The sequence below is a fragment of the Cetorhinus maximus genome, unplaced genomic scaffold (assembly GCF_964194155.1).
Source record: "Cetorhinus maximus unplaced genomic scaffold, sCetMax3.hap1.1 HAP1_SCAFFOLD_868, whole genome shotgun sequence".
NCBI lineage: Eukaryota > Metazoa > Chordata > Chondrichthyes > Lamniformes > Cetorhinidae > Cetorhinus > Cetorhinus maximus.
In genome coordinates, this window is record NW_027596810.1 from 561 (window position 1) to 15,960 (window position 15,400).

Genomic DNA, 15,400 nt, shown 5'->3' on the forward strand with positions numbered 1-15,400 from the left:
TGGTGGGGGTGGGAGGTGCGATGGCGAAGAGGAAGAACATCAAAATGGAGGAGAGAGTTCATGGTCTGAAGTTGTTGAACTCAATATTCAGTCCGGAAGGCTGTAAAGTGCCTAGTCAGAAGATGAGGTGCTGTTCCCCCAGTTTGCGTTGGGCTTCACTGGAACAATGCAGCAAGCCAAGGACAGACATGTGGGCAAGAGAGCAGGGTGGTGTGTTAAAAAGGCAAGCGACAGGGAGGTCTGGATCATGCTTGCGGACAGACCGAAGGTGTTCTGCAAAGCGGTCGCCCAGTCTGCGTTTGGTCTCTCCAATGTAGAGGAAACCGCATTGGGAGCAGCGAATGCAGTAGACTAAATTGAGGGAGGTGCAAGTGAAATGCTGCTTCACCTGAGAGGAGTTTGGGGGCCCTTGGATGGTGAGGATGGAGAGGTAAAGGGGCAGGTGTTATGCCTCCTGCAGTTGCACGGGAAGGTGCCATGGGAAGGGGATGAGGAGTTGGGGGTGATAGAGGAACGGACCAGGGTCTCCTGGAGGGAATGGTCCTCCCTTTGTGTTTCCCTCATCCAATTGGGGCTTTCAAAAGGGAATTGGATCATTACCTGAAGAGAAAGAAACGTTTGTGGGGCTGCGGGGAATAGACAGGGTGGGTGGGGTTGTGGGACACACTGAGTCACTCCTGCAGGGAGCTGTCATGGACACGACGGGCCGAATGGCCTTCTTCTGTGCTGTAACCAATGGTGCGGTCCTATAATTCAATGCAGCAGATTTTGAGATCCCCAGCATTACTCTCCCCCTCAGTCAGACAGGGGCTGAGATTGGGGTACAGCCGCTCGGTGAACGTTTCAGTGAAAGTATGGAGATGGGACATGTTGTCCGCGTTGTAGAATGACACCTGACCTCCCTCGTAGTCCAGGTACACCCCGATCTTCCGGGGCTTCACCTTCGGGGTGAGGGGAGTAGGGGGTGAAGTACAGGCCTCATACCGGTTGCCATTCCTCAGCCCCACAAGCCAGTAGCCAGTGACTGGCGCTGCGGCAATGACACCTTTCCGGTTAATGGACTCTCTCACCATGCCCACGTCCCACTTGGTTTTCTCTCCCACTTGGACCTCCCAGTAGTGCCTTCCCGAGTCAAAACCCTGGGCTCCCAGGACGCTGACGCACTCATCAAACCTCTCCGGAGTGTCGGGCAGCTCATGCCACTGGGCCCCGTGTCTCACGCTGCTCAGGTCCTCAGACAGGGTCAGTTCAGGATGCGCTGTCTTTGGGTCTAACGTTAGGGAGGCTGGAGCTTCAGGGAAAACAAGGGAGAGAAAACAAATAAAAAATCAGCAGCAGTTCCCTTTGTAAAAACCAATACCGAGAGTCAGACAAAGTCGCTTGGAACGTGAATAACACTGTCACATTTCCGCGTTTGTGGCTGATCAATGTTAAATTGGTCGTTAGTGCCGCTATCGAGGCTCCAGGATGCACTGCCCAATCACAGCATCACACCCAACAGCGAAACATGAGAAATAGGACCAGGAGGAGGCCATTCGGCCCCTCGAGTGTGCTCTGCCATTCAATAAGATCATGGCTGATCTTGTATTTCGATTTCCACATTCCCATCAACCCCCGCTAACCTTTGACTCCCTTGCCTAACAAGAATCTAGCTACCTCTGCCTTAAAAATATTCACTGACCCCCACCTCCACCACCCTCTGAGGCAGAGAATTCCAAAGTTGCAACCCTCTGAGAAAAAATATCTCCTCATCTCTGTCCTAAAAGGGCGACCCCTAATTTTAAAAAACCGTGCCCCCTAGTTCTGGATACACCCACAAGAGGAAACATCCTTTCCACGTCCACCTTGTCAAGGCCGTTCAGGATCTTATAAACTTCAATCAAATCACCCCTCACTCTTCTAAACTCCAGTGGAAACAAGCCCAGTCTGTCCAACCTTTCCTCATAAGACAACCCACTCATTCCAGGTATCAATCTAGTAAATCTCCTCTGAACTGCCTCCAATGCATTTACATCCTTCCTTAAACCAGGAGACCAAAACTGCACAGAGTATTCAAGATGTGGTCTCACCAATGCTCTGTATAACTGAAGCATTACATCCTTACTTTTATGTTCAATCCCTCTCATACTAAAGGATAGCGTTCCATTAGCCTTCTTAGGTGTTTGGTTTTGAGGAAGAAAGGAACATAACAGCTTTTGAACAAGTGAAAGTGGAGATCACAATGATTTATGCTACAGGAGAAAAGGCTGCTGATTGGTTGACAAGCCGTGTCTGATTGCTTCCTCCAACACCTCAGCCAATGGGGAGCTACCGGCTCCCCAGGGACCCGGGTAATTCAAAAAAGACGTAAGGCTTGAACATGTTCCTTTAGTTTGCCTAGAGTGGGTCCCTGAGTATGATTGTATGTCACATCTAGCAAGCGTAAACATTACAAACTCAACTGATTACCTTAAACTGGTTGTTAGTGTAGTTATTAGCACACTCGGGATTGGTCAGAAAGTGCTGTCCAATCACAGAATCACGTCTAACAGTAGGCATTTTGTTTAGGGTTTTGCAAGTGTGGGATGCACTCTGCCTATTGCGAATATCCGGAGGGACGTATCGTTTGATTTGATGTACGTGATTCATTTTCACCAGCTCAGAGCAAATGGGAGCTTGGGAAGCCTATAGTCCCCTTTTGCTTTCTGTGTGGCAGCGCCTCAGCCAATCAGAACCGACTTGCCATTACTGAGGCAATATAACAGGTTGATTATGAATAATGAAAGGAAAACCTGTGATGATTAACCCCAAAATGACAGAAAATATTGCTGGAACACAAACTAAATAACATGCGGTAAATCAAGCTCCAAGGTTGAATCTACTTCTAGCAAGAATCTTATCATTTCGACTGTTACCACACAGAAATAAGAATAAACATTCTGTTTTCCTACTCTTGCCAGAAAGTAAGTTTTATGTGCTTTTTACTCTATGTTTATTAGTGGGATGTGGACATCACTGGCTAGGCCAGCATTTATTACCCATCACTAACCGCCCTTGTTCCGAGGGCATTTTTAACAGTCAACTACATGTAGGCCAGACCGGGTAAGGAGGGCAGATTTCCTTCCCTAAAGGGACATTAGTGACCCAGATGGGTTTTTACAACAATCGACAATGGGTTCACGATCGTCATCAGACTTTTAATTCCAGGTATTTATTGATTGAAATTTCACCGTCTGCTACAGCCAGATTCTAACCCAGGTCTTCAGAGGACTGCCCTGGATCTCTGTAATGCTAGCCCAGTGACAATACCCCACCACCTAGCTGTACGTGTTATCAAATTCTTTATTAACCTCTACATGTTGTTTACAAACATTGTTGCTGGTGTTATCCACTTGAACAGTGCAAATGTGGTCCAAAATTGAAATCATGGATATATAACGACATTACGGCACAGAGGGAAGCCATTCAGCCCATCAAGCCCATGATGGCTCTCTGTAGAACAATGCCGTCAGCCCCAGTCGCCCGCTCTATCCCTGTATCCCTGCGAGTTTATTTCCCTCAAGTGCCCATCCGATTTCCTTTTGAAATCATCCATCGTCTCTGCTTCCCCCACCCTCGTGGCTCATCACCACTCCCTGCGCAAAAATCTCCCTCCTCATATCCCCCCTGTATCTCACGTCCAAATCTGTATCCCCCTAGTCCTTAAACCATCAGTGAATGGGAACAGTTTTTCTTTATCTACCTTATCTAAACCTGTCCTCATCTTGTGCACCTCTTATCAAACCTCCCCTCAATCTCCTTTGCTCCAAGGAGAACAACCCCAGCTTCTCCAACCCAACCTTGTACCTAAAAACCCCCATCTCTGGGACCATTCTGGTAAATCTCCTCCACACCCTCATGTCCTTCAATGAAGTGTGGTGACCAGAACTGGACACAATACTCTAGTTCTGGCCTAACCAGAACTTTGTAAAGATTCAGCATAACTTCCCTGCTTTTGTACTCAATACCTCTATGAAGCCCAAAGATCCCATGTGCTTTGAAGAGTGCGGAACATATTGCGAGAGTGGTTACCAAAGGCGACACACCATCCTGACATTTTTTTAATTCCTTCACAGGATATGGGCTTCGCTGGCTAGGCCAGCATTCATTGCCCATCCCTAATTGCCCTTGAGAAGGTGGTGGTGAGCTGCCTTCTTGAACCGCTGCAGTCTATGTGGTGTAGGTACACCCACAGTGCTGTTAGGGAGGGAGTTCCAGGGTTTTGACCCAGCGACAGTGAAGGAACGGTGATATATTTCCAAGTCAGGATGGTGAGTGACTTGGAGGGGAACTTCCAGGTGGTGGTGTTCCCATGGGTCTGCTGCCCTTGTCCTTCTAGATGGTAGTGGTCATGGGTTTGGAAGGTGCTGTCTAAGGAGCCTTGGTGAATTCCTGCAGTGCATCTTGTAGATGGTACACACACTGCTGCTACTGTGCGTCGGTGGTGGAGGGAGTGAATGTTTGTGGATGTGGTGCCAATCAAGCGGGGCTGCTTTGTCCTGGATGGTGTCCAGCTTCTTGAGTGTTGCGGGAGCTGCACTCATCCAGGCAAGTGGGGAGTATTCCATCACACTCCTGATTTGTGCCTTGTAGATGGTGGACAGGCTTTGGGGAGTCAGGAGGTGAGTTACTCTCCGCAGGATTCCTAGCCTCTGACCTGCTCTTGTAGCCACAGTATTTATATGGCTGGTCCAGTTCAGTTTCTGGTCAATGGTAACCCCCAGGATGTTGATAGTGGGGGATTCAGCGATGGGAATGCCATTGAATGTCAAGGGGTGATGGTTAGATTCTCTCTTGTTGGAGATGGTCATTGCCTGACACTTGTGTGGCGTGAATGTAACTTGCCATTTGTCAGCCCAAGCCCAGATATTGTCCAGGTCTTGCTGCATTTGGACATGGACTGCTTCAGTATCTGAGGAGTTGCAAATGGTGCTGAACATTGTGCAATCATCAGCGAACATCCCCACTTCTGACCTTATGATGGAAGGAAGGTCATTGATGAAGCAGCTGAAGATGGTTGGGCCGAGGACACTACCCTGAGGAACTCCTGCAGTGATGTCCTGGAGCTGAGATGACTGACCTCCAACAACCACAACCATCTTCCTTTGTGCCAGGTATGACTCCAACCAGCGGAGAATTTTCCCCAATTCCCATTGACTCCGGTTTTGCTCGGGCCCTTGATGCCGCACTCAGTCAAATGTTGCCTTGATGTCAAGGGCAGTCACTCTCACCTCACCTCGGGAGTTCAGCTCTTTTGTCCATGTTTGAACCAAGTCTGTAATGAGGTCAGGAGCTGAGTGGCCCTGGCGGAACCCAAACTGGGTGTCGGGGGCAGGTTATTGCTAAGCAAGTGGCGCTTGATAGCACTGTTGATGACCCCTTCCATTACTTTACTGAAGATCGAGAGTAGACTGATAGGGCAGTAATTGGCCGGGTTGGATTTGTCCTGCTTTTTGTGTACAGGATATAACTGGGCAATTTTCCACATAGCCGGGTAGATGTCAGTGTTGTAGCTGTACTGGAACAGCTTGGCTAGGGGTGTGGCAAGTTCTGGAGCCCAAGTCTTCAGTACTATTGCCGGAATATTCTCAAGGCCCATAGTCTTTGCGGTATCCAGTGCAACCCTTTCTTGATATCACGTGGAGTGAATCGGATTGGCTGAAGACTGGCACCTGTGATGCTTGGGACCTCAGTCAGAGGTCCCGTTCCCTCACTGTCGCTGGGTCAAAACGCTGGAACTCCCTCCCTAACAGCACTGTGGGTGTACCTACACCACATGGACTGCAGCGGCTCAAGAAGGCAGCTCACCACCACCTTCACTAGGGATGGGCAATAAAAATGCTGACCCAGCCAGTGACGCCCACACCCCATGAATGAAAAAGAATACATGGACTGCTCTGCGTGGGCATGTCTTAACCCCCCCGCACATCCTCGCAACACATGCATATCAGCTGTTTGACCCCATGCACCCAGCCGTCAGGAAGCATAAACATGCACTAGTCAGGTGAAACATTGAGGCTGAATATAGCATGTCAAGGCTGAAAAGGGAGGGGGTGTGGTCCACTCATGCTAACCTACAGAGGGTGGCGGGGCAGATGGTGGTAATGTCACTGGGCTTGTACTCCAGAGGCACAGACAAACTCCCTCTGGAGAGACGCTTTCGAATCCTATCACAGCAGCTGCTGGAGTTTAAACTCAGTTAATAAATCTGAAATTGAAAACTAGTCTCAGTGATGATGAAACCATTGTCGATAGTGGTAAAAACCCATCTGGTTCACTAATGTCCTTTTGGGAAAGAAATCTGTCCTCCTTACCCTGGTCTCACTCCAGACCCACAGAAAGGTGGTCAACTCTTGGCACTGAAATGGCCAAGTCATCCACTGGATTCAAGGGTAATTAGGGATGGGCAACAAATGTTAGTCTTGCCAGCAAGGCCCACATCCCATAAAAGAATAACTAATAGTTTTCATTTGACTGTTAGTTCATGATGAACTCACTGTATGTTGATTCTGGGTGTTGGAATATAGGAGGCTATTTAAGATTGTCTTTAGGGTTTGCTTTGTTTGACTCTTGTATAATAAAAAAATTTCTGTTTTAAACAATGGAATCTTGTGGCTTCATTCTTTTTGTAACCAACTGGGATTTTGGATTTCTTTTTAAAAAAAACATGCGGTTACTGGTCTCGACTGAGGTCACAGCTACAAGAAATAACACAATATTGGAAAAATGGAGCCGATTTATAGGCCACAATCTACGGTTGGTTGAAGAGATGGGGAAGCAAAACGTGAGGCACTAGAGTGCTGCCACTGGCCAGGCAGTGTAACTACAACATGACAAGTTTACATACTGCAACAACCTGCATTTCTCTAGTGCCTGTAACATTGCAAAACCTCCTAAAGCACTTTGTCAGGACCCTTAACAAATACAAGTTAACACTCTGCCAAAGGATCCAGTAAGATAGCCAACCAAACATTTGATCAAAGGAGGTGGACTTTAAGCAGGTGAGGAGAGAGAAGTGGAGATGCAGTGGGATTTCAGCAGAGAGATCTCAAAGGGTTGTTGGGCTGGAGGAGGTTCCAGTGATAGGGAGAGCTGAGGGCGGGAAGGGCAAGGATAAAGGTTTCAAACTAGAGGCCGTGGGGGAACCAGGAGTCAATTTAGATCAGCGATCTCGGGGGGGTGATGGGTGAACAGGATTTGGTGTGAGTTAGGATGAAGCCAGCAGATAGATAAATACATCGGCAGTTTGATCATCGGTGTAGGTAAAATGATAATGGAGCCAGTTGATAATGTGACAAAGGGGAGTAAGGTTTTCCACAGAATGTGTGTGCGCAGACACAATATTCCCATCCTGCATAACACGGCTTACCTGGACTAATATGGTGTATCATCTCTTTCCATACTTTATACTGTAAAGGACCTTTGAATTCTCCCAGAGGGAGATGGCCGTGTTCCAAAGCCAACGATTTCCAATCTTGTATTTTACTGTAATTTCAAGCAGTTCAGATTTAAAAGGGAGATGGCAAACAGCTGACTTCAATAATACCAGACAAACTTATTGCAAAGAAGCAGACATACCTGATCACCTGACTGCTTGCCTCCTATAGGAAGAAACACACTTTTAGGATCAGATTTGAAACGAAAGCCAAGATTACAATGACAAGATCATGAATTTGCTGATGAGAGAGACATGCTGTCAAAGATTTTCATCTTGCACTCATCCCGGACAGATGCAAGAATGCCAAATTTCAAAGAGAACAACAATTTATACTGCATGAGAAAACAACGTTGATTGGTTGGCAATTCAGCTCTGATTGGTTGAGGCATTGTCATGGAGAATGCATCAGGGAATTATTGTACCCCAAGATGTTGCTTAATTTAAAAAAGGCGCAATGCCTGGACATGTTTCTCTTTGCCTGCAGAGGACAGTTTGAATATATGGAGTTTCTAGCAGGCATAAGTGAGCCACATTGTGAGTCCGACTGATAATCTTAAATTGGTTTTTAGCACGTTATTCTAGCACACTCACGATTGTTCAGCAAGTTCTGTCCAATTGCAGAATCGTACCTAACCGCAAGGTTGGATTTGAACAGAGGAAGGTTTGCAGATGGAGACTGCCCATTTCCAGGTTAATGCAGCCCCATCAAAATACAGTCACACCTCAGGGACTTTACCTTCAGGAAAGTGAGTTGGTCCTTTTCATCCAGCCTCCTTTGCAGGTCTGATAATTCCTGGTGGATGGAGTCGAGGTCACACTGGATTTGCTGGAGGTTCTTGTCTATTGTTTGTAAAATGCTCTCTTCTCTCTCTTTCAGGTCCTGGATTAACTCATTCTCCTTCCTGTTGAGAATCTGTCGGATTTCTTCAAACTCGGAGATAATGTGGCTGAGCAGATCACTTCCCTGGTCCTGCCGGGGTCATACAAGAGTTAAAATATGAGAAACACATGACACACGTCGGTAGGGCCTGAAGCAGTGCGGTGAGGGCCCTGGGAATCCAATATTTTGTCAGGAACAAGCCGAAGGGGGACTAGACCTTCCAAACCCACCTCAAAGGACAAGGGCAGCAGATTTTTCAAATTTGTTCTTTCACGGGATGTGGGTGTCGCTGGCTAGGCCAGCATTTGTTGCCCATCCCTAATTGCCCCTTGAGAACTAGGAGGCTGGCCAGGGCATTTCAGGGGAGCCGTCAAGAGTCAACCACATTGCTGTGGGTCTGGAGTCACATGTAGGCCAGACCGAGTAAGGAGGGCAGATTTCCCCTCCCTAAAGGGCATCAGAGAACCAGATGGGTTTTTATGACAATTGAGGATGGTTCATGGTGACCATGAAACTGAGACTAGGGGCAGGATCTTTAGGTCAACGAGCGGAGGGAGAGCGGAGGGAGAGCGGGGGGGGAGAGCGGAGGGTGAGAGGAGGTAGAGCGGGGGGAGAGCGGGGAAGAGGGGAGGGAGAGCGGGAGGAGAGCGGGGGAGAGGGGAGGGAGAGTGGGTGGAGAGCGGGGGGAGAGCAGTGGGAGAGTGGGGGGGAGTGCGGGGGGGAGAGCTGGGGGAGAGTTGGGGGAGAGCGGAGGGGAGAGTGGGGAGAGAGCGGGGGGAGAGCAGAGAGAGAGCGGGGGGAGAGTGGCTGGAGAGCGGAGGGAGAGCGGGGGGAGAGCGGCTGGAGAGCAGAGGGAGAGCAGGGGGAGAGCAGGGGGGAGAGTGGGGAGAGAGCGGGGGGAGAGCGGATGGAGAGCAGGGGGAGAGCAGGGGGGAGAGTGGGGAGAGAGCGGGGGGAGAGCAGGGGGAGAGCGGAGGGAGAGCGGGGTCCGCTCGCCGACGTGGAATGATGTCAGGCGGAACTCCTGACGTCACCCCCACCTCATTTCCATTTTCAGGTCCACGGGGGCTTGGCTGAATCAGCTGTCCGCCCCCGACCTGTCAACGGCCAATTGAGGCCATTGCCAAAGTCATTAACCTCATTAATGGACCTGCCGGTCCAGCCTTAGGGTAAGCGGGCAGGCCGGGAGCCCTGGCGGGCTTCAGAAAAAGCATCAAACCCACGGGCGGGATAAGAGTTTGTAAAAATGTAATGAATGTTTGATTTAAAGTGATGGACACGTCCCAGCTCATGGGGCAGTGTCACATGGGGGGGGACACGCCAGGGAAATTTTGCACTTGCACCTTTACCATTTTTGAATTAGGCACTGATCTCCCTGAGGCAGCGCTTAGCCTCGGGGGGATGTGACGCTCTTTCACCCGCATGGTGGACATCACATAAAATGGCGGGGCACCAATGGGAGGCGCACCTGCCCGTGCCCACTCCTGTACTTCCCCCCGAACGGGGTGGGGGGAGGGAAATTCTCCCCTAGCTTTCAATTCCAGATTTATTATTGACCAAATTTAAATTGCCAAGATGGGATTTGAACCCATGTCTATTAGCCTCTCGATTACTCGTCCAGTGACATTGCCATGAACCCATCACCTGAAAGATCCACCTCCCCCCAAACTACTCACCATCCTGACTTGGAAATATATCGCCGTTCCTTCACTGTCGCCGGGTCAAAATCCTGGAACTCCCTCCCTAACAGCGCTGTGGGTGTACCTACACCACACGGACAAAATCCTGGAACTCCCTCCCTAACAGCGCCGTGGGTGTACCTACACCACATGGACAAAATCCTGGAACTCCCTCCCTAACAGCACTGTGGGTGTACCTACACCACACGGACAAAATCCTGGAACTCCCTCCCTAACAGCACGGTGGGTGTACCTACACCACAGGGACTGCAGCGGCTCAAGAAGGCAGCTCACCACCACCTTCTCAAGGGGCAACTAGGGATGGGCAATAAATGCTGGGCCCAGCCAGCGACGTCCACGCCACATCAATACACAAAAGGTTAAGGAGCGGGGTTGATCACAACAGACAAACAGAGATTACAGGCCAGTGACTTTCAGGTTAGAAAGTGGTCTAACCTCATTTATAGTTAGTTTTTTAAAAATGTGTTCTTTTCTGGGATGAGGTGGCTCTTTGGGGGGGGAGAACTTGCAGGTGGTGGTGCTCCCAGACACCAACTGCCCTCCTCCTTCTAGGCGGAATGAACAAGGGGCCGATGGAGGGCAGGACTGGAAATTCTCGGCCGCTGTGTGATGTTCACCTCAGCCAATGGCAATAGAGAAACACAGGCGTTCACTAAAGCCTGGGCTGCCATTATATTACAGCTCTTTACCAAGGCAAAGCAGCTTCTATCTGGGTGATCCCAAGAGAAATACAAGTGAGGAATGCCATTCGGCCCATCCTAGGTTTCGGTAAAAGGCTCCATCGGACCAGTCCTGAAACCATCCACGGGGACAGCGGGGTTTTGGGCGAGGCGAGGTTTACCTGTGGTCGGAGGTTAGAAGCCCATCCAGGATGTTAAAAACAAACAGAAAAAACACCCCCGCCATATTCAGCATCGCTTCGAGTTAACGTTCCAGTCAGTGTAAGGCGATCGGCAAAAGAAAGGAAAGGGGAGGTGAGGAGAAACATTGTCCGGGGGGAGAGTGGTTAGGATCTGGAATGTAGCGTCCGAAAGGCTGCCGGGGGCAGGGACAATCCCTGCTCCCAGGATGGAGTCGGATAAGCACCGACATGAAGAGAAAGGGAAAGGCAGAGCCACACATACAGGGAATGGGCCACGATGGGGCTAACAGGGGCACAGCACGGACACAATGGGTCAAATGGCCTCCATCTGTGCATTCACGCGCATTAATTAGAAGGATGGATTTTGGTGCTAACCACACGGAGGGGTAAAGATTTCAGCTGCAGAGGAGGTTGAAGAAGGGACAGAGACGGGCGGTAAGATGGAGCTGAAAATAGAAGCCAGTCTGTGGAGGAGTATTTGGGGTTGAAATGTCCGTTTAGCATCAGACAGCAGGGTCAGGACAGGAAGAGTCTGGCTTGGCCTGAGACACTAGTGACCGGATTTGGATGACCCGTGGCTGGAAGGTCACCAACGGCTTCCAAAAATCTAACAAATCGGCGTCAGCAGAGCTGGTCTACAGGTAGGTGGAGTGTAAATACATCCAGTGTTAAAAGTGAACAGGCAGGGGGGTAAAGAGAACTGCGAGCAATATTAACTCAACACCATCCCAACCCATCTTTAAATTAACTCACCTTCACCACTAGAATCTCCTGCTGATGCTTACGCTCAATCTCCAAAATAGCAGCTTTTTTCTCAGTGAGAAACTCGAAAGACGACTTCAATTTCTCCTGAAATGAGAGAGAGTTGAGATTATGGACCACCCCCGTATCATTTTATACACGTGGACCAAACCCTTCCACAAAGAGTACTGGCGGAGGGGACTCCACCACACTCTCAGACAGTGCATTCCAGATCCTAACCACTCGATTGACCCTGTCTCCCCCACACTCTCAGACAGTGCATTCCAGATCCTAACCACTCGATTGACCCTGTCTCCCCCACACTCTCAGACAGTGCATTCCAGATCCTAACCACTCGATTGACCCTGTCTCCCCCACACTCTCAGACAGTGCATTCCAGATCCTGACCACTCGATTGACCCTGTCTCCACCACACTCTCAGACAGTGCATTCCAGACCCTAACCACTCGATTGACCCTGTCTCCACCACACTCTCAGACAGTGCATTCCAGATCCTAACCACTCGATTGACCCTGTCTCCTACACACTCTCAGACAGTGCATTCCAGATCCTGACCACTCGATTGACCCTGTCCCCACCACACTCTCAGACAGTGCATTCCAGACCCTAACCACTCGATTGACCCTGTCTCCACCACACTCTCAGGCAGTGCATTCCAGATCCTGACCACTCGATTGACCCTGTCTCCACCACACCCTCAGGCCATGCATTCCAGATCCTAACCACTCGATTGACCCTGTCTCCACCACACTCTCAGACAGTGCATTGCAGATCCTAACCACTCGATTGACCTTGTCTCCACCACACTCTCAGACAGTGCATTCCAGACCCTAACCACTCGATTGACCCTGTCTCCACCACACTCTCAGACAGTGCATTCCAGATCCTAACCACTCGATTGACCCTGTCTTCCCCACACTCACAGACAGTTCATTCCAGACGCAGACCACTCGATTGACCCTGTCCCCACCACACACTCAGACAGTGCATTCCAGATCCTAATCACTCGATTGGCCCTGTCTGCACCACACTCTCAGGCAGTGCATTCCAGACCCAAACCACTCGATTGACCCTGTCTCCACCACACTCTCAGACAGTGCATTCCAGATCCTAACCACTCGCTGTGTGAAAAAGTTTCTCCTCACGTCTCCATTGCTTCTTTAGCCAATCACATTAAATCTTTGTCCTCTGGTTCTCGATCCTTCCACCAATGGGAACAGTCTCTCTCTTTCTACCCTGTCCAGACCACTCATGATTTTGAAAATCTCTATCAAATCTCCTCTCAACCTTCTCTTCTCCAAGGAAAACAGTCCCAACTTCTCCAATCTATCCTCATAACTGAAGTTCCTCATCCCTGGAACCATTCTCATGAATCTTTTCTGCACTTTCTCCAATGTTTTCACATCCTTCCTAAAGTGCAGCCCCCAGAACTGGACATAATACTCCAGCTGAGGCCAAAGCAGTGTTTTATACAAGTTTAACATAACCTCCTCGTTTTTGTACTACATCCCTCTAGTTATAAAGCCCAGGATTCCTTCTGCTTTATTAACCGTAGAGCTCTGAGATGCAGAGGGATCTGGCTGTCTTAGTGCATGAATCCCAAAAGGCTAATATGCAGGAAGAGCAAATAATTAGGAAAGCTAATAGAATGTTATCATTTATTGTGAGGGGAATTGTATACAAAAGTAGGGAGGTTATGCTGCAGTTACACAGGGCACTAGTGAGACCACATCTGGAGTACTGTGTACAGTATTGGTCACCTTACTTAAAGATGTAAATGCATTGGAAACAGTTTAGAGAAGGTTTACCAGACTAATATCTGGAATGGGTGGGTTGTCTTATGAGGAAAGGTTGGACAGACTAGGCTTGTATCCGCTGGAGTTTAGAAGAGTAAGAGGCGACTTGATTGAAACATATAAGATCCTGAGAGGTTTTGACAGGGTGGATGTGGAGAGGATGTTTCCTCTTGTGGGAGAATCTAGAAACTAGGGGTCGCTGTTTAAAAATAAGGGGTCGTCCATTTAAAACAGAGATGAGGAGAAATTTTTTCACTCACTCAGAGGGTTGTGAATCTTTGGATTCTCTTCCTCGACAGGCAGTGGAAGCAGAGTCTGTGAATATTTTGAAGGCCGAGGTGGATAGATTCTTGGTTAGCGAGGGGGGGGAGGTGAAAGGTTAACGGCGGTGGGTGGGATGCAGATTTCCAGTTACGATCAGGTCAGTTATGATCTTATTAAATGGTGAAGCAGGGTTCGAGGGGCCGAATGGCCTACTCCTGCTCTCAACCTTTCCTGTCACTTTCAACAACTTGTGCAGAGATCCCCTAAGGCCCCTGTGCCTTCCTGTGGCCCCTTTAGAACTGTGCTCTTTATTTTATTGCCTGTCCCCACGCTTCTCCGGCCACGTGTCTGCCCATTGCACTGGCCTGCCTGTGTCACCCTGAAGTCTGTCGCTACCCCCCCTCCCAGTCCTTCCAGGCATTGTGACATCTGCAATTGTTGACATTGTGCCCTGTAGTCTGGGCCATTAGAATAAACCAGAGAAAAGCAGAATTCCTAACGCCGGGAAACAGGGACATTCGCTGCTCTTTGCTCAGCAATAAAAATAACTCCGCTGTGAACCATGAGCTTTGCCGGGCCCACGTTGTTTAAACATTACCGCGGCGGCTTTGAGACTGAAAGGGAAAGCTGTCACCTTATGGATCTCGACGGCGTCCACCAGCGGCCTGCATCGGTGGTCTCTGTGCTCCCGTCCCTCCCGGCAAACAACACAGATCAGCTCGCTGTCGGTTTCACAGAACAGCTTCATCTCCTCTCGGTGCGCCTGGCAGTAGTGAGACGCTCCCTCCCCACCCAGCTGGTGAGCGGCGCGAGCCAGGCTGGTCAGTACCTGGTTGACCCGGAGGTTGCGGTGAGGGAACACCTCCAGGCACTGTGGGCAGGCTTGTAGCTTCCCCTCTCCCTCCTCCGCCCTCTTCTCCAGGATACAGGGGCTGCAGAAGCTGTGGCCGCACTCCAGGGTCACTGGCTCCCGGAACAGCCCTTGGCAAATGGGACAAAGCAGCTCTTTCCCGAAGCACTCCACATTTTTCCTTGCAGCCATATGGGAAAAGTTAAAACTTGGGCCCTCTCTCGCTCTCGAAGATGCTGGTGTTTTACTGAAACCTCCCTCGAAGTGATTCAAGGCAGGTTTCACTTTCACATACTGACTGGAGCAGCCCAGCTCAGTCCCGCCTCTGACCCTTTGGCCACTGGGTGGCGCTGGCAGCACAGGTGGGCACCAAAATGGAGACCTTGGTCTCTCCGGCCAAGGAGGCCAAGTGCTCGCTGGCCAATGAAGTCCTCTCGACGCGCAGCCTCTGTGAGAATGTAGGGGAGGCTGGCAGGTGTTTGCAGACAGGGGAAGGTAGTGCCGTAGTGCAGGGGAATGTCAGCGGACTAGGAATGGAAAGGCCCAGGCTAATGCCATGGGGGGGACACAGGGTCCAAATCCCACCATGGAAGCATTTAACGTCAATTCCTAAAGGATGGGATATAAAACTAGTCTCAGTCATGGTGACCATGACAGCTTATCATTGAGAAAAACGCCAACGGGTTCACTAATGCCCCTTTAGGGAAGGAAATCTGCCCTCCTTACCCGGGTCTGGCCTACATGTGACTCCAGACCCACAGCAACGTGGCTGACTCTCAACTGCCCCCTGAAATGGCCGAGCAAGACACTCAGTTCAAGGGTCATTGGGG

The 15,400-nt window shown here is 49.8% G+C and overlaps 1 protein-coding gene across 1 annotated transcript; it reads right to left on the reverse strand.

Annotated features, from left to right (window-relative positions):
* Nucleotides 1-410: 410 nt before the first annotated feature.
* Nucleotides 411-14,830, reverse strand: LOC144674956 (zinc-binding protein A33-like). The gene is made up of 6 exons (XM_078536046.1): nucleotides 14,355-14,830; nucleotides 11,652-11,747; nucleotides 8,193-8,426; nucleotides 7,597-7,619; nucleotides 7,388-7,503; nucleotides 411-1,291 (listed from the first exon to the last, which is right to left on the reverse strand). The coding sequence occupies exons 1-6, from the start codon at nucleotides 14,760-14,762 to the stop codon at nucleotides 747-749; spliced, it is 1,422 nt and encodes a 473-aa protein (XP_078392172.1). The 5' UTR covers nucleotides 14,763-14,830; the 3' UTR covers nucleotides 411-746.
* Nucleotides 14,831-15,400: the final 570 nt, after the last annotated feature.